At 41.9% G+C, this 23,217-nt stretch overlaps 2 protein-coding genes and 1 long non-coding RNA gene across 4 annotated transcripts in view; 2 read left to right on the forward strand and 1 right to left on the reverse strand.

Moving 5' to 3' along the window:
* On the forward strand, positions 1-17,076 carry RGD1565323 (similar to OTTMUSP00000000621). The gene is given in 3 exon segments (NM_001109635.1): positions 1-179; positions 2,100-2,370; positions 16,815-17,076. Coding segments are annotated over 3 exon segments (366 nt in total). The 5' UTR covers positions 1-162; the 3' UTR covers positions 16,893-17,076.
* Positions 7,593-23,217, forward strand: part of Mylk4 (myosin light chain kinase family, member 4) — a 77,871-nt gene continuing 62,246 nt past the window's right edge. For both annotated transcript variants that reach the window (XM_087591696.1, XM_087591697.1), the window contains exon 1: positions 7,593-7,850. In XM_087591696.1, coding sequence (XP_087447822.1) covers positions 7,596-7,850 — 255 coding nt within the window. In that variant the 5' untranslated portion in view covers positions 7,593-7,595. The remainder of the gene's footprint in view (positions 7,851-23,217) is intronic.
* LOC134482851 (uncharacterized) overlaps positions 10,019-23,217 on the reverse strand; it is a 23,968-nt gene continuing 10,769 nt past the window's right edge. Inside the window, exons 2-3 of the long non-coding RNA XR_015641264.1 lie at positions 12,018-12,350; positions 10,019-11,008 (exon numbers count right to left, since the gene is read on the reverse strand). This is a non-coding gene — a long non-coding RNA (uncharacterized LOC134482851). The remainder of the gene's footprint in view (positions 11,009-12,017; positions 12,351-23,217) is intronic.

Genomic DNA, 23,217 nt, shown 5'->3' on the forward strand with positions numbered 1-23,217 from the left:
GAAGATACTTCCTCTGGTGGTAGACACTTGTCTTTCCAGATGACCTCTGCCCACTGACAGGGAAGTCTCTTACCGGAGAGTTCTGTGGTCCGCTTGAATTCTACAGATTCCTATTATCTGCTGGAAAGAATCCTCTACTTGCAAAGTGGTTCAGACTCCAGGATGTCCTCCTACAGACGGTAATCGCTTCTGTTTATTGTGATAATGGATCCAGTTGCATTTTTCTATTGGTGTTGCTTTAATTAACAAGTCATTCCAAACTGCAGGCAGAGCTCAATGCTGGGTATTTCTTTATTGAAGGATTATGTGCTAAACTTAAACCTGTTTTAATATGTCTAATTTTATGGCTTCCTGGTCTACTTTTGGTATTGCCTGCAATTCAACATTATATATTAGCCACAGTTCATCATTAAACAGACACACATCTGTCTTCTTATTTTAAGAGTCCCCCCCCCCGAGAATGTTAAAAAAAAATACTAATAATGGTCTATAATGAATCTGTAGAGTTCTGGTTAATGTTTTTTGCATGTTTTAAAATGTAAATTCTTTAGGTAATAGATACGAATTTGTAGAGCATACTTTATAACTCTAGTAGGTTATTTTACTCTATGAATGGTAAAAATGAAGTTTCACTGGCAGAATTAGGAATGATTCTTACTAAGTAAAATGAAGTAAGCTTCAGAGAATTTCCAGTAGGGGGCCTCGGGGGCTAGCCACTGGAAAGCACAAATTCAAATCTTGCCTTAATCTTTGTCTCCTTGTATATAGCCAAGTACTACAGAAATACATAGATGCATTTGTGTGTCTAGAATTAAGTGTTACTTTGTAGCATGTACATTACCTAGTTTGTAAGGAGAGTGTTTCAGATCTCTCAGCATGGGAAGCTGCGCTCAGTGTGCAACTGTTAGCAAAGAGGCGATGAAAGGTGTTTGCTACATTCGTCCTCTGAAATGAATTTTTTTTTGAAAAATCAACACCAAGTGTCTTAAGATGTAGGCAAGAGGAGTTGGGGTGTGGCTCAGAGGTAGAGGTGTTTGCCCAATTTGTGTGGGTTATTGGATTTAATCTCCAGCACTGAATAACTTAAAGAGAAGGATACTGGCAGAACATCCCTGTGGTGAAGACACTGACCAAGAAGGAGGCATGATTTCCTAAGGAAGAGGGAGAATTCCCTCTTCTGGGACAAACCTTTCTTTCCTGCAGGACTGTGAGGAGAAAGCCATGCCATTGCAGTAAAAAAAAAAAAAAAAAAAAAAAAAAAAAAAAAAAAAAAAAACAAAACCCAACCTTCACACTGTGTTTCAACCGGTCACTTAGCATGGTGACAGAGTTTTGAATTTGCCCTTTATCTCCTGCAGCTTGGCTAAATTTAGTCTAAGAAAAAAACATGACAATGAATAGATACCTAGAAAACAAAAGCAAAAACACATGCTCGCTGAGCAGGGCAGCATAGTGGTCTTTTATTGAGAGCCTGAAGGTACTGAAGCTTGGACTTCTCAAGTGAAAGGAAGGGAGATATCTCAGGAAGATCAAAGAAGGAATGTACAAGCAGTGTGGGTACAAATGAGATCTTTCAGCTGGCAGCCACCTATGGTTATCTCTGTTCGGGACAGGTATGAGGCCCACTGCCTCTTCTTCCTGGGGTGACTCAATCTTTCCTGGATTCTAGGAAAGGGACATATACCAGACAGAAATACCTCTGTCTTCATCTATTAGTTCTTAGTGTAGATGATATAAATTTCCTTTTACAAAAGGATCTTCCCAGTTGTTCCTATGTGTAAAAGGTCTGTGGTTCTTTGGAATAATCAACTTGAAATATATTGCATAAACAACCCTGAAGTTGAATTTCTTACTTTCTCTCAGTGTATGTTTTGTTTAATGCAGTGAAGGATATACATGGCCACCTGGTATTGTACTTCTTACTATTTGATTTTGTGGGAAAATGTTTTTAAAAAATTATTTTATTCCCTTTAAAGGTTCCAGCAGTGGAAAAAGTCACAATGTGAATATCTGGGTTACTCCTGATTTGGGAAATGGATGGAGAATAAGTGACCTGAAGTGGTTTTTGTTTGTTTGTTTGTTTGTTCATTTCTTTATAGTCAAGAGAAGGGAGTGCTGAAAAGTCACGATTGTGTCCTGATTTACAAATCTGAGACGGAGGGAGATGAAAGCCCCACTCCTGACAGTAGTCTGATCAGGCTCACCACCAGTATGCTGAAGGTAAAGAGGCTGGAGGAAATTAGCTCGTGCCACAGCAGCAACCCACTGGAGAAGGTGGCCTTTTTTCAGTGCATGGAAGAAGTGGAGAAGGTGAAATGCTTTCTGGAGGAAAATTCAAGTAATCTGGATCTGCAGTCTGGAGACAATGAGGTAATCAGGTTCTACCTTATCTTGTGGATGGTGCTGTTTGTGTGACCCCTTTCAAGGTCAGTGTTGTCACTTGTGTGTAGGAGCAAGGAAGCTTGCAAACAGATAGATTTCCATTCCACTTCTCTGAGGAATGTGGGATAGTTCAGAAGCCTTTGAGCATGCGTTTTACCTGCAGTGCTGAGGAGTTTTGAAATGGGTTCCCAGGACCTGGGAGGGTAGCTCAGTCGAAGAAGCTGTGCATAACACGCTGGAGACCCTGGGTTCCATATCATAGCCCCTCTCAACCAAACATACACCAATAAATACATACATATATATATGGAATATGCTATGGAAAGCATGCTTTATAGAAGGATCATTTAAAATACATTTTGGGGCTGAAAACTCAGAAAAACACCAATTTGGGCACAACTGTGCAGCTTCTAATTTCTTGAAACTCCTGAGCTCTGTAAAGAGTAGAGCCTGACAGCAGAGACAAGAGAAAGGACAGCATTCCTTGCTGATGTCACGATGGTAGAGGCCATTGTGCAAAGCAAGTGTCTGAGATGCATCAGATTCAAACATGGAGCTGCTAATCTGATCAATGAGATGATAGGTACTATGAAAGTAGGTTGAATATTATGTCTAAAGCATGGTAAGCATCTCGAGTGTGTGTGTATGAGGGTGTCAGAGAAGTGTTAGTGTCAGCAGTGGTAGGGAAAGCAGTCTAGCCTGCTATCACAATACTGCAGATACCACTACGCCAGGCACCTCCACTCAAGTAAAGGCATATCCATGACTATACTGAAGAATAGAATTTCAGGATGAGTCAACAGTAAAATGAAGTTGGTGAGCTTATTAAATAGAGGGAAAAATGCTAATGCATGCATGGACATTGATGCACTCTGTGTGTGTATATGTGTGTGTGTGTGTGTGTGCTTGTGCATGCACACACGTGTTTGTGTCACATAGGAAAAACAGTACACAATTGAGACCTGGGTATCTAGGTGTCTGTACCATGTACTCATATCTGATTCTGTGAATAGTTACACTGTTTAGAAGATGTGCACCTGGGAGATGGCTAAGTAGGTAGAGATGCTGCACACAATGCACATAAGTGTGGTGGTCTGACTTAGAATCCAGGAACCTGCATAAAGGTGGAAGGGAAGAACCGAGTCCACAGAATTGTCTTCCAACCCCACGCTGTGGTGGCACATACGCCATACCCCATCTCTCTCACACACATAATACATAGAAAAAAAATTAAAAGATTAATTTACAACAGGTGTAAAGATTAAAGAAAAATTTGAAAATTAAGTAAGAATTATAGGGGTTAGAGAGATGGCTTGTGGCTAAGAGCATACACTGACTTGAAGGGACCTGGGTTTGATTGTCATCCCCCATGAGAAGTTACTCACTACAGCCTGTGACTCCAGCTCCTGGCCTCTATGGGAACAGCAGTCCAGCAGACAGACTGTCTACCTCACACACACACACACACACACACACACACACACACACACACACACACACACAAATAAGATGGTTTAGTTACTTTTCTTATCTTAAATTATTTCCTTTTACACATGAAATTGTGAGGTTATTTCACAATGCATATTGTATAGATTTGGGGTGGGAGAAATACTAATGTGGTAAAATCCTTAGTCCTAAACCCCTGAGTCCAAGCCATTTTGCCTGCCACAGATAGGGGGAGCTACCAAAGTGCATACAAGCATCCAGCTTCTTAGAGACAGAAGAAATTGTCACAGGCAAAATGTTTGGGAGATGTGAAAGATCCCCTCATAGGGGCCACTAATAGCACAAACAAGTAAACAGAATTTATTTTCTCCTCATGAATTTCTCTAGGAAACAGAAAACCTCTCATCCTTTGTCACTTTGCTAGACAGAAATCAACGAACGGTTTATATGGATTTAATTACTTGTCAAGTCCACTTGTTCTCATAAATCCGTGGTATAATTTTCTTTCGAGGCAGGGTCTTGGGTAGCTCAGGCAGACCTTGAACTCCTTGTGTGCTTAGGATGGCCTTGAATTTCTAACCCTCCTGCCTCTACCTTCTAAGAACTAAGATTACAGCTCTGTGCCACTGTGCCAAGTTTAAGTGATAAAAACGTTAAAAAGTGGTAAAAAGCTAACAGTTTTAAAATTGGGAGTTTTTGGTGCGTTGGATTATAAGCTTTCTTCAGAAGAATTGTTTTTATGATTACCAACTGTTCTAGAAAGTTCAAAACCTAAATTGGAAGTTACGTGCTTCGGCATTTGGGGGAAAGAGTCTGTAGCGACCCTAAAAGAAGTAAACAAATGTTTGGGAGCAGGTCCCTTTCGGCTTCATGCTACGGTGGAGTCCATCAAAGGTAGACACCAATGACAAGGAGCACCATATGTCCTGTTCAGTTTTTTATTTATAAGTGGAGGGGGACCCAGAGCTGTCACCATGAGTACCTCTGTCCTTCTCTGGCCATGCAAAGATGGACAGGTACAGCTGTCAGAGGCTGGGGGAGCTCTCCCTGTGGTGACTAAAGCCCAATCTGTGGGTGCAGCACAGCCAGCAGGCCCAGCAGTGGACAGGTAGGGAGGCCACCTCCGCAGCTTGGGTGAGTGGACACAGCTGGGTTACCACGGCTGTCTCCATCTTCTGCAGGGCTGCAGTAGATCTCTTCTTGTGCCACTCTTTCTCCCAGGACCATTTAAAAGGCCTGTCAGCTTTCTCACCCTCTTTTCTTCCCCCTCCCATTCTCTTTCTGAGAAGATTAGGGCTGCTAATGGCAGAAACATTTGCTGGCTGCACTGAACGGCAGTTTTCACTGGATTTCAGACTCTCTGGGGACACAGCTTTGTTCTGGAAGCTCAGAGAACTGTTTCCAAAAGCAACTTTATCTGCTTTCAGTCCCAAGAGCAGAAAAACTGTATATAAATTTAACAACCTGTATTTGTTAAAATAGCCCAGTGAAGCTCAGGTTCTTTTTTTACCTTTCCTGCTCTTAACCAGGATTTTCTGTTTCATTTATTTTCCTTTCACCAGATTTATTTTAAACTACCTTTATCTTCCTCCGGTTTCTGCATGAATTGTTAAATACTGCATAGTCTACTTCTTTGGACTCAAAACATTTAATTTATTTTATGATTTTTAACTTTGCTTCTTTAATTCGTCTTTATTTTCCATTTGACTCTCTACTGCCCCTTGTTCTTCTGTTACAATGCTGCTAGATTTCAAAAGGTTTGTGACTTAAAGCTTTCATCTGCCCCTTCTTTTCCATCCCATATCTCAAAACTAAAGACTCAGAGGATAGCAGAGGCTTCTCCCCAAGTAAGGAGCTGGCGATAGATCGGAAGTGATAGTCATCTGCCCCAAGAATAAGGCCACAGCTCCACTTGTCCCAGATATTTTCCTCTCCTTCCTTTATATCACACATATGAGCTCTGTAACTCTAATTCTTCAGCTCAGTCTTAACCTCAAGAAAACATTAAATCTGTGCAATCATCAATACCCTATATCCATCACTTCCAGTTCATCTCCAACCGGACTTCCCACCAGCACAACTGTCTTACCTGCAAGATTTTATACAAGTCAAGCTCCCCCCACACCCCCGCAACTCCCAGCCATCCCCCTGAAATGCTCAGTACAAAGCTTAGATTTTGCATTCACTCTGAGGCCAGGCCCTTGCCCCAGCCCTCCCATGAGGACACCTACAACATGATCAAAAGATCATGCACATATGGAAATTAAATAAATGGTTGAATAAAGTATATTCCGCAGATAATCATGTGCCACCATATACTAGATCTGAACTTATTCAAAGTATATTATTGGAATCGGGTGGAATTTAACAAGCAGTAATCTGAATGATGAGCTTAGTAACCAGCATGTATATACCGTGATCTTGTAGATGAAAAATAGTCCTCACAACTACAATTATAGCTACTCTGATATGATCAAATGTAGAGCTTTAATTAAATGATTATATCCATACTTTTTGTTCTGGGGACCCAAACCAAATTCTCAAGGATATGCTATACCCCCAACCCATAGTTCTACATTTTATAGTCAAGACAATTTATGCTCACTTCCCTTGGTTTTCTCCACCTTTCTGTGCATCCCTAATTTCCTGTCATTTACCCTGACACCTTGGTCCCAGGTGCAAAAACTAAGGGACATTAGAATTTGGATGGTCCATTTACAAGAATCTATCTCTGGGAGCCACTCCTCCAGGACTGATTCAAGGTGGATCACTTGGGAATCTACACTAATTGTGATTTGAGCGGAAAAGCCTTCCTCAGTTAGAAGATTTCAGTGCTGGGAATGTGCTTCAGTGAGTGGGATGCTTGCTTGGCATGCATGAGGCCTGAGCTTGAGCAGTAGCACCACGTAACCTGGGCATGATCACCTACTCCGTGTTTGAAATCCTAGCACTTAGGAGGTAGAGGCAGGTGGATCAGAAGTTGAAGATCATTCTGAGGCCAGCCTGGGATGCATGGGACCTTGTCCCAAAAACAAAAGACAAAAAGAAAGGAAAAGAAAAAAACCCCTCAAAATACAATACCACTACTATAAACAAAACCAGGTTCAGTTCTTCCATAGCCCCATTTAGATGGTCCAAAGAGACCATCTCTCATAGACCCTGGGATGTTTAAATACCTCTCACAGATATTCAAAGACTGAACTAAACAAAAATATTTCTTAGCTGAATAGGCAAAAGACTAAAGAAGGTTGGTTGGGTAGAGCATGGGTGTCCCGATTTTGATTGAGTTGGCTGTTTTAATAGCAGGTGGCATTTTCTGACAGCTGCGATGAAATGGTACCACCAGCCATGTTCATAATGACTATTCTTAGATCCCAAAACAGCATAGGTAAAGATGGAGGCTTTTCATTTTTGAAGTTACATTCTTTCACCCTCCCCTGTTTTTTTTTTTTTTTTTTTTTTTTTTTTTTTTTTTTTTTTTTTTGCTCTTTGCCCTACAATGGCAAGGGAAAGTTTCCTAGGTGTCATTGGCCCAGCAGAGGCAACTGATGCCAGTTACTATGAAGCTACTAGTCCTTGACCAGGGGACGAACACACGTGTGTCAGTGTAAATTATGACTGGCGATTTTCCTCTGTCCTTGCACCTGTCTCTGATCTGTCACAAAAAGTCATCATGTGTTTCCTTTTAAAGAAACAGAGTATTAGTTGATCGTGTAACCGGAGACACCCAGCGTAGGACTGCACAAAGAATCCCATTGCGGTTCACAATGCCCACTCCTCAGAGCAGAGCAGGGAGCACAGGGAGCTTCGAAAGTGGCTGTGCCAGACCAGGGCAGGGAAGGTGCCTACAAAGCCAGAGACTTCACTGCTGCTCGCGGAGTATGGAGTCCTCACTTCGAAGAAAAGACCTCTGGATTGTGGGTAGCGTGTGCCTTCTGTCGTCTTCGGTCTTCTGGCGCCTGTTCCGGTCAGTGGCGGCATGGGGAGGCCTCAAGCAGGCCCCTGCACTTGAGAATGCACAGGTAGTGAAATCCTCTTGAACTAGGGCAGATTCATTTTGCAATTCTCTTTGAACATTTCCAGCCCGGGAGTGGTGCTTGCCAAAGGCAGTTGATCTATGCCTTGCTGGATCTTTGCCCGGGACTACAGTCTTAGGAGGACTGGGATAATAATAGTGACATGTGGCAACGTCATCATTTCTAGCAATTGTACCAACTTTCGGGGAATCTTGAAGCAGCTGTGTCTGGAATTAACTTCATTAAGTTGGTGATCTGTTTTGGGTATGAGAACTAAAAATAATGTTGGCATCACTTCATTCTTTTTTTTTCTTTATATATGTCTTAGTTATGAAAGAAAAAAGTGTAAGATTCACCCTGCTTGTAGGAAATCTCCTGTAGGCACAGCCCTGAGGGGTGCTGAGTATTGGGGACGTCACCTTGCATGCTTTGGGGTGCCGCTGATGTGGCTTTCCACAAGCTCTTCCTAGGATGGACTTCTGTGGGCAACATGCAATTCTGGAAGAGAAATTGTTCTCAGTATAAAGAGCTTAGTACTCTCTGAGAGGAGGTGGTCATTCCCAGATAAACAGTTCTCCCTATTGATTACCTTATCAATTACCATCTGCTAAGACAGTTTAGCAATCGCTGCAGAAGACCATGTGGATCAGCACATCTATTGGAAAGGCAGGCTTGCAACAGTGTTTCTCGGCACCTTTTCTTTCTCTGCCATCCTCTTCCAGCATCCCCTCCCCCACTCATCTCTTCCATGAATTTGTATTTCAATTCCTTAAAAAAATAGGTTTTTTTTTTTTTTCTGAAGGACTAGAGCTCAGTTGGTGAAGTGCTTGCATTGCAGGAATGAAGGCATGACCCTCAGAACCCACGTAAAAATGTCAGGCGTAGTGACCTATCTTGTAACCTCAATGCTGGATCCCAGTGCATACTGGCCAGCCAACCTAGCCTAATTAGTGAACTCCAGTGAGATCCTGTTTCAAAAAGAGGTAGGTAGTGTTCCTGAGGACATCTAACCCCCATTTCCCCCTCCCCGTGTCCCTGCTACCACAAAAGTGCTTGTATGCACACAGTGCTAGGCATCAAACCCAGGACCTTGAAATTTCTAATTTTGTGCTGCTGAGCCACATCACAGACCTTCCCATAAACTTTATTTCTACAGATACTGCTATCAGTAAATAGTATTTATACCCGAATGCATTGTATACATGCACACCCTTTATGCGTACAAACAATAAGGTTTTCTTCACCTTTTCTCCACACAGAACCAATGCCCCGCTGGAGTACTATTGCTCCACTGGCAATATATTATTTACAGTTTAAAAGTTATTTCCTGAGAGGGTGGTTTCAGAGCATATTCTAGCAGTGTGCATGCAGACATTGCTTGTGTCTTATCCTAGGGAGAAACTGCAAGTTCTGTGTCTTGGTGGTGTTCAGAAGACATAACTCTGTGCTTCCCCAATGCCTGAGCCTTCACTTCTATGATTACGAAATGAATCAAAAGAACAGATGAATCTTGAGATGGTAGTTGATGGAGAAAAACAGCAGAGGAAAAAACCCTGAGGCATGTGCAAACCTGCCTTTAGGATAGTACTGACTTCACGGTTGTCTGCTCTGGGGCTCTTCAGACCTAGTGACTGGTGCCCAAGCATTAATCACATCTGGCTGCTTAATATATCTTTTGTGGGGAATATCAGGAGGGCTACATTTCTTCGGTGAGAAACACCATAAGGGCCTGCAGCTTCTATGTGGAAAAGAATGGCATTCACTGAAGCTCTGAGATGGGGGCCACTGGTATTTCTACCTCTGGTATCTGCCTTTAGAAGTCCCACACATATTTTCTCAAAGGTCTCTTGTAGCTTTTTCCCTATAAAGAAAAGCTCATTAATGTCAGATTTACAACATAGCTCTTACCCGTTTTCATCATTAATGGTTGTTTATAATGTTGACAACTGATTACCTTAGAAAATTGCCCAAGCACAACAGTTTATGGATTCTTTTTCATAGAAGTGTCAGAAAATCCATTTGTCTCCAGTCAAGGAGTAAAGGCTTTGCAATGCACTATGTGTAGATTCTGTCTCCTGTAAAGTTCTATGTGCCCTTGAATGCGGATACAGATGAGAAACTTTACAATGTACATTGCTCCAGTGTCTCTGAATAATCAAAATTTTGATAATTTATATAATTTCTGTTAGTTCTTTAATATGAAGAAAATATATTTATTTCACCTATCTCTATCAAAACTGAGCTACATAGTTAAATATATAATTGTTGATGGTTATGTCTACATTTCTTGGTAAGAGAATGCCTAACACATGTGTTAATGAAATTTCTAAATATAATTTACCAGACTGTGTTCCTCCATTTCCCAAAACCATTATGGTCATAAAAATGTGCATTTATCTATTAGCATTACCCAGACTTCCATTTTTCAGCGACCATCTTCCTGACGTTTGCTATACAATTGACCCTCTATATCCCTGAATTGCACATCTGTGGATTCAGCCAGCCATGGAGAAAACATTATGTCTGTACTGAGCATCTGCAGCCATTTTTCCTTGTAATTATTCCCTAAATAATAGAGAACAACAGCTCTCAGCATATACTGCTTTAGGTATTATAAGTAAGTCAGAGATGATTTAAAGCACAGGAGAGGAGGTACCCCATCATATGTAAACCTTATGACAGTTTAGGTAAAAGATTTTTAAAAACTGTGGAAGGGGTTCCAGAAACAGATCTCCCAAGTATACATCCCAATAGTGGTCCTTTCATGTTACTTTTATTTTTATTAATATTCTAATGCCAACCTATTTAAAGGATTTTTAGCAAAAGCAAAAATAGAACAAAATCGCAATTTTGACATGCTAAGAACAGATTTTTCAAATGCACAGCAATGCATATGCAACATAAATTTTAAAATGAGTTGTTAGTATGTGACCTCAGAGAACCTAATCCCCCCCTACACACACACACACACACACACACACACACACACACAACCAGGTGTTCCCTGATCAGCCTCCAGCACCTGCAACAGTAACTGTTTCCAGGTCTTAGCCCAGTGGCATTTGACCCTTTTCCCTAAGTTTTTCTATTTCCTGTCTATTGTGTGACAGCAATCATAAAGTCCAAGGAAACCAAGGCAAGCAGGCAACTGCAGAGTCTTCTTCCTATGGAAAAGAGAAAATTGAAAATTGAAAATAAGAGACATTTATTATATAGAACATTCATCTTTGGAAAGTTTGCGTAAGATTTTTATGTGACCAAGACTGTATGTCTAGTGTCTCCAAACTGCCACTCCTGAATTCCTACCAGAAAGCAGAACCTGAAACCAGAGCTTGTGTTTGGATCCTTAATTTGGGAATTGGCTCCTAGGAATAGGCATGGAAGCTTGAAGTGTGAGATTGTAAAAGAAGGAAGCCCAGCGTGATGCTAGGTCAGCTGGCCACTGTGGACGGGAGGATTCATAGTTGGACCCCTGTTGTAGGATTGAAGTCCACCAGGCTCTGTCTCTAATGCTAAGTTTAACATGCCCTGGGGCATGTTCAGTAGCCTCTGTGTAAGCATGGATTCACCAGGTATTCACTCAGAAATGCCAGATGCAGAAGCTCTGAGGGGTCCAGGAAGAGTCCCCATATAGTTGCTTCAGCAACAGCTGGAGCAGAGGTAGGCCAGACTGTGGAGAGGACACATCAAGTATCCTTCAAATACATTAAGTTACAAAGTTTTGCCTTTGAGGACTTGCCAATCAGATAGTGGTTTTGGAGGGGGGGGTGTTCTTTTCTTTTCTCAGTTTGGGGTTGGTTTTTAAGGTTGTTACCAGCTGTGGTTTCACCAGTTTCCAGCTTGTAGCTTACTTTTGGTATCACTGGCTTATGCCAGGAAACTTTTGCACACTTTAAGATGAAAGTCATGAGGAGACAAGCACTGGCGTCACAATAAGCCTTTCTTGGGGACTGTGATTGAGTGCACGGGAGACAGCGCAGGCATGGCTTGGGGTCTCAGACTGCTCCTTGAGGCTTGAGGAATAATGCTTACATATACATGTAGCATAGTGGGTCATACTAGGTCTACTCCATTACACAGGAGGTACAGGCAAGCAGATCTCTGAGTTGGAGGTCATACCAAGATACACTGTCTCAAAGTAAAGAGTTGATACAAAAAACAGCCTGGCCTTACCTGATACATTCTCAGTGGTGCACAGGATCCCAGGATGCCTGCACACCTTGTCAGTTCTTTCTGTCCACATATGGTTTTTCACTTGACACAGACTTAATGCTCATGAACCTTGCTGTCTTTCTGCATGAGGCTCACAAAAATAGTGATGGAGGTGCTTACTATTGCTCCTTACCCCTGTATGTGGGGGAGAGAGCTTTCTGAAACTGGCCATTGGTGGAAACCACTTTCTGAAAGCAGTCAGTGTTTAGCAGGAATCTTTGGTGAGCCCTCCTGCTCCATCTCAGAGGCACCCACTAGATGGCTGGTTGGTTTTAACTGTCAGTATGTCACAACCTAGAATCAACAGAGAAGAGAATCTTAAAGAGGGATTATCTAGATCATGATGGCCTTTGGGCATGTCTTTGAGGGATTATCTTGACTGGTTATTGAAGGACTGTACCCTAGACTATGTAAGATTGAATAACGCTAGCCAAGGAGAAGCAGTGCCAAGCACACACATATTTTCTTGTTTGTTCTTAACAGTAGAGGTGATGTGCTAGCTGCTTGGGTTCTTGCCTTGGCTTCCCCCAGATGAGAGATGTGACCTGGAATTGTAAACAAAGTAATCCCCTTCCTTCGCTGTGTTAATATATTTACCACAGCAGAAATGAAGGATGCCTGACCACAGTCCACATCAGGACTCTTGTGCTTGTTCTCAAAACCAGCACTGAGCATGGTCTCGAGAATAGTTTCCAGCCCCAATTCTCCACTCTTCAAACCTATGGGAGTTCTTTACATTCTTTGACTAGCAGTGTGTGCCTGTCGCTTTTTGTCATAGTGGGGCACTGTTTGGATAAAGTTAAGTGGCAGGTATATGTGGAAAGGCTTTGTAAAATGTGGAGCTCTGTAACTGTAATCAGTTTCAGCTCCTGTTGCTTTCTTCTGCATCTGAGTCTCGGGCCCTATGTCACCTTACACACAGAGATGACCACGAGCATGGATAGCTTCTGTCTGTGTACCGCCCCCTAGTGTTTATTTTAACAATTCTTTCAACCTCATCTAATGCTTTTCAGGGAGGGGAAAGCACTTGATTTATGAGTTCATTTTATGGAATGAAGATGATATATGCTTTTTAAAATGCCTTTATAAATCTTTAGTATCAGTCCATGGCTCATGGCTTCACCCAGCGGGAGGCTCTGCTGTTTTTAGATTATGGTGGTACTTTTTGTTAATATCTTGTGTTGTTGGGCATGTTGGCTGTAAGTCAACTTGGGGTACAGCCTACAATGTACAAGGCTCTAGATTTGCTTTCTGACAGACAGACTACATACATACATACAGAGAGAGAGAGACAGAGACAGACAGACAGAGAGAGAGAGAGAGAGAGAGAGAGAGAGAGGACCTTGGAGGCCAGCTTATCCAAATCTTTTTTTTTTTAAAGATTTATTTATTTATTATATATAAGTACACTGTAGCTGTCTTCAGATACACCAGAAGAGGGCATCAGATCTCTTTACAGATGGTTGTGAGCCACCATGTGGTTGCTGGGAATTGAACTCATGACCTCTGGAAGAGCGGTCGGACGCTCTTAACCGCTGAGCCATCTCTCCAGCCCCCTATCCAAATCTTTGAAAGAAGGACTCAAACCCAAGAGCAGTAAAGCAGATTTATCTAAGATTCCTGACAAGGGAGGGACTATCTTTTCTGAACATCAGGCATTTCTTCCAACTCATCTTCTGTGCTGCCAGAGCCAGCTTTTTTATTCATAGTTCTTGTCTCTATTAGGGTTGTTCTCCCACTGGCTACTTCCTACATTGAATCTACAGATCAAGATCTGGCTCAATTTCCTTGAGTCCTGCAGGCTCTTGTCCTGCTGGTTAAAGCACCCGTCAGGCCCTGGGGCTTACACCTGGGCCCATGGTTTCTAGCTCTGCACTGATTGTCACTGGTGCTTAATTTCCAGGAGCTCAGCCCTGCACCCAGAAATTCTCTGAACATCTCAGCATGAGAGCTGGAAGCCTGCACAGCAGGGGGTGAGCCCAGAGACTCCACAGCAACAGGTGTGAGGTTAATGATCTTGTCAGTGGCTCAGGCATCAGGAAATTCTATAAAAAGAGAAATAACTAGGCTAGAAGCCAGTAGTGTGTGAGCTCACATTCCAACATGTCTAACAGTTAGCTTCCAGTATTTGTATTCTCCACATGAGCAAGCTAGATCTCTTCCCACATTTTCTACATAGTCTAATGCTTATATTAATGAAAGTAAGACAAAGGTCAGGCATAAAAATGAGATATTAGCACAAAATTTTCATTCACAAATATCTCTAACTCACCCATACCAGAATCTAAGTATTCATTTAAATCATTACATAGAGATTTTACATTAACTAAAAAAAACAACTATCACTAAGCTAGAAAGGTACTGTGTTGGCTATGCTCAGATGCCAATAACAGCTGTCAAACAATGAAGGGAAAACACATGAAACCCACTGACAACAGCTACTTCATTTGCTTATGGTCACTGGTAGTCTCCAAAAGAGGCAGAACCTGGCCAAAGGAAAGAAAAAAAAAAAAGACTATTCTTTTAGGCGTCAAACAGGGTTACAGTAGGTGAAGTCTCTATTCCTTTTAGTAAAGAGGTTGGTTAGGGGACCCATTCAGATGACCCGGCAGGCCTTAGTTATTGAGAAATGTAAGAACTGAAGGTGTTAGGTCTCACTCTTCATAGAATGAGCATATAACACTTATACATTATCCATCCCTAGGGAGGGGGTGCAGTCCATAGTGTCTCACATGTTGTGCACATGTGCTGCACCCCACTTCAATTTTTATGTGCTTAGGGCTGTGTTTGCTGATTACCTATGCCTTTGACCTGGTTGTATTCCTTTATTTACACAGTTATTTTAAAGACAGATACATAAATAATCCCCACCGCATGTCAGAACTTGTTCTAAGTACTTTATAAATGGGATGGAGCTCAGGGTCTTTGGCTAGCACTGTAAGGCCTGGGGCCTAGTCTCCAGCAGTGCAACAACAAAACTCTGTGACAACCTCAGGAGGCAGACCCATCCCTGACAGAGCATTAACATTTATGCTGCCTGTTCCAGTCCCTGTGCTAAGTACTTCCCACACCGTGTGTGTGTGTGTGTGTGTGTGTGTGTGTGTGTGTGTGTGTGTGTGTATTTTCACAGTTGCCCCATAAAGCTCTTTGACTACAGAAAAATAAGCTAAGGCTTACTGGAACTAAGAATTTCACCACAGTGATATAACTGCATGAATATCATGATATTTTTTTCTGAATAGATTCATTTGTCTAACACTTAAAGCCCATATGAAGACTTAATTGCCAGAATTTTTGTTAGAGTTTTTTTTTTAATTGTTTCTTAGAGAAGTTTTGGGTCCATAGCAAAACCAAGAGAAAGTTACAGAGCTCTGCCCACAATTGCATCTCCCACAATACAGACTGCCTAGGCGACCCGTGCTTTTGTTTTAACTAGTCTTTTTGTTTTAACAAGCCTACACGGAGACTCTGTAGTTTATAGTGAGGCTCACTCCTGGTGTACATTCTGCGGGTTTGAAATTTCATGTTTATACCATTATAGTAATTTAAATTTAAAAAGCCACAGAAACAGTAAATATTTATAGACAAACAGATTTTTCTAAGGGCAATTTGTTTTATCCTCACATGGTCTGGAGTAGTTTTCCCAATTTAATGACTGTTTGAATTGTTTGCTTTTCAAGCTCACACAAAAAGAATGGGTAGGTTTTGAATGTCTACTTTGCCGACCTGTAAACTCAGGCTCTTGTCAGCAAATGCAAACTAACATCGCCCTCCAGTGGAAAGAAGCTGAAAAAGCTCCTGTGGGCGGAAGGTGAACTCTCAAGCTTTTTGTTTTATTCCTGGTGCCAAGTATGGAACCCAGGACCTTTTGTGGGCTTGGCCAGTGCTCTACCACCACTGTTCAAACGAACGCCAGCACTTATACTCAGTTCTGCATTAGACAAGATGCACTGTCCAAGATCTGATTGATTTAAGCACACAAAGGTTAGACAAAACCCTGTGCTCTTTATACCCCACTGTTCTGTCAATAGCTCCTATGAATTTTTTTTCCATCCCGTAGAAGTCTTGACTAGCATATGCAACTGGCATTTCACCATAGCTAGCTTTATGAAGGCAGATAGTCCCCAAACACACTGCTTCTCTTCTTATAGCACAACTTGTCTATTGTGTTTCACTTCACTGTGGTTGAGGTGTGAGACACTTTCCCCTGCAATACACATTGACATATGTGTGACTACAGATCTGAATTTCATTTGGCCTCTTTCTTTTCATACCTACTGGAATGACGGCAACATGAGCTGGCTTGTGTCGCTATCATGTAAGGACGTATGTAGAAGACTTGGCATCAGATACCATGGAGATGGGGAAAGGATTCCCAGCCGGAATGAGCTGCAGAGCCAAGATCATATGCAATATGCGAATATTCAAACACTGTATGATGGGATCCTGCTATCTGATGTGCATAAGAATAAAGCAACATGGGCTTCACAGACAGGAGGCAAAGCCCATTGGTTTACTAGGTACATACTACTAAATAAATATCCTTAGGAGACAAGGAGTACATATCCAGGTCAAACCTGGCATAGATTGTTTCTAAAAATCATCAACTCTGAAATTATAACAATTACCATCATCTGCCTAACAAAAGGAGTAAAAGAGATTCTTTTGGTGTCTAGAACCCTGTCTCAATTACAGGGCCATTCCCGGCTTACACAGAGAAAGCTCTATTCTTTACTTTATGCTCTCTCTTTTTCCTAGAGAACCGTCACGAGTCCCAAACTCAGGGGTCCAGCTACTGACATGGTGTTGTATTCTAATGAGATTTGTCGGGAATAAATGGAAGGCTGGCAAGTCAAGAGGCACAGCTCTTAATCCGGTCAATAAAGTATCAAATCTCTGCCTTCCCTCATGTTCTGTGAAGCCTGTTCTATCTGGTTCTCACAAGTCAAATGATAGAGTCCCACTGCACAGCATTTACTTCACACTTTCGATTGTATAAAGGCACATTCTCGTTATTAAATTATTTAATTGTCTGACATTTTATTCATGCTGAGTCACATTACAGTCTATAAAGAGTTACAGCTGAACTCCATTAAAATTTATTTCTAAGTATTCTACTTCAATATTGTTTCCCAACTCACAATTAACAGCCTGGGGCTCTACGATAGATGTGGGGGATGGTTCATTTCTTGATCCCAGTATTGTTTCTACTCAAATTCATATCCCGGGTGTCCACTCAATAGCTGTGTGCCATTACTCATTCCATTTTTCTTTGTCTCAGTTTTTGTATCATCACATAGCTATAATGATGTCAAATTATTTGGGGGAAGGATTACAAAAGATGATGTGCCTGTAAGCAGGTGGCTTGGTGTCTGGCACAGACATTCAACCTCCACATTGACTCCTGGTCCTGCTTTTGGTTATACTCCATACTTTTGATCATTTCCTTTCCTTGAGATTAATTTTGTAATCTTTCAAGACCAGATTCAAATCTCTCCACAGATGGTTCTAATCTGATCTTTCATATACAATGTTCAAGTACCCCGAGCTGGCTGTGGCTGCTTTATGTGTCTTTCATAATCATTACTGTTTTGCAGGCAAACTCTTCCATGTCCAGAAAGCTAGAGCTTTCTCTCCAGAAGGATTGTTTTGTTTATCTATGTTGTATCATATCCTTCAATGAGATAAACCCATTTACTTTTGTGTACTGTTTATCTATAGCTGTTTGGTATAATTTCTTTAGTTTTAGAAGGGACGGTAATTAATATACTTATTCAACTATTTAGACGAAGTCATGAATATAGCCAGTCAGGATATTTGAATAATTTGGGTTTGCCTACTTTTTTTTTTCCCCAAGATCTTCAAACGGAATACACTGGAGTGAATTTTAATCCTTTCTCTGCAGATAGGATCAATCTTGCAAGGTCAGTGTGGTCTGACACACCCTGAGTGTCTTCATTCAATATCAGCAAGAAGAAAGGCATTCATTGTGTCGAATGCCATCTTGTCTCCTCGGGAAAAGAAGGCAATCTGATTCTCCTTGGTCAAAATTGTTAACTTTTATTCTACAGTGGCACTAGATCACTGGAAATTGTTTTTAACAATGGCAATAAGGCATTGCCTAGGTTCTGGTGTCCCTTTTAGACTCAACCTAGAAAGAATAAGCCAATTTGAATAGCTTGCTTTATAGGTTCTACTTTGTCAGATATTATTTTACAGCGATACAGAAATGGCCGTTCGCCATATAGTGGAATCTTATTCCTCAAACAGCAGCCCGTGCCTGCCAGGCAGCATTGCTGTGACCAAGGGACTCGTTCTAGATATATGCTCTCAGACCCACTCCATGTGCTGCTACCTGGGTGAATGCTAACGTTCGAAAAGTGCTAGAACATTAATCACCTCCTGCAATTGAAAAATTAAAGAATATTTATTTTTCTCCATGAAAGTTGCTGAAATATGACACTAGTACAGTTGTGCATATTTGTTTAGTTTGGTAATAAATGCATGTGTATGTATATACATATATTATATGTATGTTTATCGCTGTGTGTGTGTGTGTGTGTGTGTGTGTGTGTGTGTGTGTGTATTCTCAAGGCTCTCTCAGGCTACTCCTTGAGAACTAGGCAATATCCTTTCTTGACCATTTTAAGAGCATATTTTCCTTGATAAAATAAATATGTCTATTAATAGTTGTTTCCATCAGATTTCCCAGGCAGACAAAACACAGAATTTGTCTCTTAGCCAGTCAGATAAGCTGGGGTGAGGGGACATGAAAATGGCAGCACACCCTGCCTTCACTGGAAGGGTCACATTCATCCCCAGGGAGGTGGTCTGGACATCTAGTTCTTTATCCATTTGAAAGGAGGCCGCTTCGTGACAGGACACCAACAGAATGTGCATCATGGAAATTCCTTGGTCTGCCCTTGTCAGCAAGGCAGCAGGTGGTTTAATTGAAGGCCACGTATACGCTGAGTTAAAAAACAGGCTGTGAGATTCTCTGTTGTCACCAAGTTCCTCTTGCCAGGTGCTTGCTGGCAGGACCTATAAACATTAGTGCCCATGGCAGGGAGCCACTGGATCTCCCTGCACTCTGTCCATGATGATGTTAGGTTCATAGTTCCCAGGGTCACAAGGAAAGGTCAGTAGGGTCTGGAGCTTACAACCCCTCTGAGTCCTGCAACTTATGTCAGATGAGCAACCTTGACTTCTATGCATTTTGAGACACTCTGATATTTGTTATGGGATGAGAGCCACTGGAAATAAACATCCCTTGAGATAAAGATACAGATTCCTAGGCCCACAAGGATCCTTTAGCAGTAAGTATTAAAGTGGGCTTGGGAGTCTGTCTTTAATAACACCAAGGTTCTGATGAGAAGCAAGGATAGCATTCATTTTTCCTGGGAAGCTACTAGATCACTATCCAGATCTCTCTCTCTCTCTTTCCCTTTTTGCTTGTGTCTGGTGACTAAAAAGATGCCATGATACCTCTGGGGAGTTTTCTAGGTTATAAAAATATTAAATTTCACAACACTGACCTCTTTCTGGGATGATTATCCATTAATCTTACCTCCTAGGATCTTTGCATAGTGACATGGAGGACAGGAAGCTCTTAGATAGCTTTGTTTGGAGTAAATGCTATAGGCTGACTAACTACTGAATTTCTTCCTTCTGTTGCTTGCTTGGTTACTGTGGTCATGGTTTATGGGGACTATAACACAGGAAACTTGTGGTAACTGTAGTTGTTGTGCACATTTTCCCATTACCAGTGTAACATCTCCTTTTTCTGATTTGGTGCTGGGCGTGGGACCCTACATTGCAGCCCATGTCTTCTACCTTTGTGTGAGTTACATCTACATTGGACTAAACAGATGGTCATGGGATTAAAGTTTCTCATTGCCCACTCAGTGAGAAAGCTTTTTTCTAATAGAAGCCTTGCTTCTTTTAAGGTTTGGTGTAAAGGAATTAACAGATAGCCGAAGTAGCAAAAATGATATGTGCAGATAAGACCAATAGGTTAAAAATAATTCTAAGAAGAATATAGGTTAGAGTAGGCTTGAACGAAGACTAGAGAATCCCTTTGCTCTATGTGAAAGCAGGTAAAAGCCATGGTCCTGAATAAAGCAGCATATCTTTCTGACATCTACTTGAGAACTGACTAGAATTCAACTCCACAGCATTAGCTTAAGTCACATCTGAAAATAGATTGAGAGGGCAGACAGGGACAGAGGTTATGGAAGGCTTCATGTCTGGCAGGAAGAGCCAAGCATGGATGGAGGGCAGCCCAAACTTTATGCAACATGGGTCACTCCCAGGAGATCTGAGGCACCAGCCTAGTTGCTTTGGCCTCTCTTGTAAAACACTCTAGATTCTCAGTTTTAGCATTAGAAGGCTGCCATTTCCTAAGATGTTGATCCAACGCTTTCCTGGGCCCATCAGCTTTGCTGGCCTCAAGTCTCACTTAGCACATATAGCATAGCCTCATTTCAGAGCAAACTGATGGATTCTATGAAGATCAGGGTCTTGAGCAGACCCCATGTGTGTATGTGGTGCCCATCTTGCAACTCCTATAAGCTGAAACATGAAGACTTGTTCTACTCAGCTCAAGCTGACTCAAAGACTTCAAATGCTTCCTCTGCACCCAGATAGCCACAACAATCTGCAGAGGAGGCCAAAAGAACAGTTGTGTGCCTACTATGTCTAGTTGTGGAACCTATGCACACTTCTCCAGCTTTCTGTGTAGATACCAAAGCACAGGTTAATGCTTTTGTTCTCATCTAGAGGTCTGTGGAAGATAAGCAGAAACTCTGCACAGAATGGTTATCCTTGTGTCCTGTATAAAGTTGGCACTCGGCAAATAGGTAAAATAACTACTAATGCTGTTAATAATGTTGCCCCAGAAAGTTATTTTGTTGTGGGTGAAATGACCGATTACATAAGTCAGGAGGAAAACAAGACTGAGTACATCTGAGATTGGGTTTTGAATCTGAAACCCTCTGGGTGTGTCCTATAATCCTCCAAGTCTGCCCTGTACCCCTCCAGATGTTTCCTTTAATCTTCCAGGTGTGTCCCACAGGTGCAGTATAGGCTGGAGCAGGTTGACTTCTGGGACAGCTAGGAGCATAGTTTTTGTGTTCACTTCTGTTTCTGTGGAGAAATGCTTTCACTGCCCACCAGCCTGATTGTCTTTGGCTTAACCACGTAACAGCATTGTGACTACCTGGTTTTTAATGATTTACCTTGCTGCTGCTACTTCATTTTCTTTACCAATATCCTCAGAATACCAACTTCAGAGCCAATCCTTCAGGTCCTTTTGGAATAAAAAATACATGAAGCATATATTTTGGTTGGAATACCCTCTCCCCAAAAGTTGATGTGTTGGCTAGGCATGGTGGTACATGCTTTTAATCCCAGTACTCAGAAGGCAGAGACAGGTGGGTTTCTGTCACACACACAAACACACACATACACACACACACACACACACAGAGAGACAGAGACAGGGACAGAGAGAGACAGAGAGAGAGAGAAAGAGAGAGAGAGAGAGAGAGAGAGAGAGAGAGAGAGAGAGAGAGAGAGAGAGAGAAGCTGACACTCACAAGAGGTGGTAGGCCTGTAGAAGGTGGAGGCCAACTTGGTACTATGGGAGGTCATGGATCTTTAGGAATGGGGCCTATTAGATGGCATTCATGACATTGGAAACATATTTTGAAGGGATAGAATGACCCTAATTCCTTCTTATTTCTAGTTTTCATTTCTATGGCCATTTTGCACTGCCACTCAATTCCACTGTGATGTACTATCTCACAACAGACTCCAAAATAACAGGACCAATCTATCATGTCTTAAAATAATGAGCCCAACTCAAGCATTTCTCTTTACAAGTCTTGAGCATGTGTAGTAATGAGGGGCTATAAGAGAACATAGAAAGCTGGAGTCCTAGGGAGGAGGCTTCATTTACTTCATGAGAACTTCCTGGGGATGTTGGGTGGATAAGTGCAAGTTGGATACAGTGCTGAGTAAAAGCACCAACCTAACCACACACACCCTGCCTGGGCGTTGGAGAAGGTTGCCAAGGGTTAAGGTAAGAGCAGGCTCATGAGGGGTATTGATACAGCAGGGAGACTTTTCCTAACCTGTAGGGTTAGAACGGCTTTCTGAGCTGCAGCTGGTACTGAAGGATGGCCAGGTTAACCCAGGGTATTCTAGAGGAGGGGCCCATGAAGCTCAGTGGGGAGTTACAGAGGGCAGGGCAGACAGCAGGGTGGTTGGGGACAGTCACAGCGGGCGGCCACTGATTGGGGGACTTTTACAGACCTTGAGTCTCCAGAGAGTGAGACACCAAGGTGAGACAGTTTCCATTCTTCAGTCAGGGCCTGTAGTCTGTAATACTCTTCCCATATTTTGGTTACCGTTAAAAGTTAATTCTGGCAATCCCATAGCTCATTCCCGGGACCTCTTTGAAATAAAATTATACGTGGTGCCATTTCCCTTCCTTCTGAAATCCCTATTGCTGTATTTTTAGTACATTTTGGGGGGAGTAAAAAGCATCACTGACTTCTAGTTTTCCATACAACCTCTTCTGATGACTACCTTCTTTTAAAGGGTTTTTTTTTTTTTCAAAGGCTATGCAGCCTGAATTAACTTCTCTGTGAGAAAAGGTCTTTTGTGGTTTATAAATTTTAATGCAGGATACTAACTGCCAGGATATTCTTGGACCACAACCAGGGCTTTAATCAGCCTCCTGTAGCAGCTGAAATGAGGCCCGCCTGACCCGCACCTGGACATAGGGTTTCTTTCATCCTTCACATTCAAAGTCAGGAGACCTCCGGGTTTCAACCTTAGGACACCGAGGCTTTCCTTTCAAAATCCATTTCCTGGAAACAGGTCTTTGCTGTTCTGATGCACAATTTTTCACTTTGTATTTTCTTAAGGTGCATAAATTCTACCTTTTCTCCTTCCAAATAAAGGGAAAAACAAGGTATGGGAGCCCACGGTAAGGGTCTTTTCTGCATGAAACAGCATAAACCATTGCTGTCCTGGTTTTGAAATTCTTTATCAGCAACAGGGGATTCCTACACTGCCCTATTCATTTGGCATTCCTCCTCAGACATTGAACTTTTTAATTAAAAATGCCTGGTAAGAGAACATTACCTGAAAACTA

This window comes from Rattus norvegicus, chromosome 17 (assembly GCF_021556685.1).
Source record: "Rattus norvegicus strain SHRSP/BbbUtx chromosome 17, alternate assembly SHRSP_T2T, whole genome shotgun sequence".
Classification (NCBI taxonomy): Eukaryota; Metazoa; Chordata; class Mammalia; order Rodentia; family Muridae; genus Rattus; species Rattus norvegicus.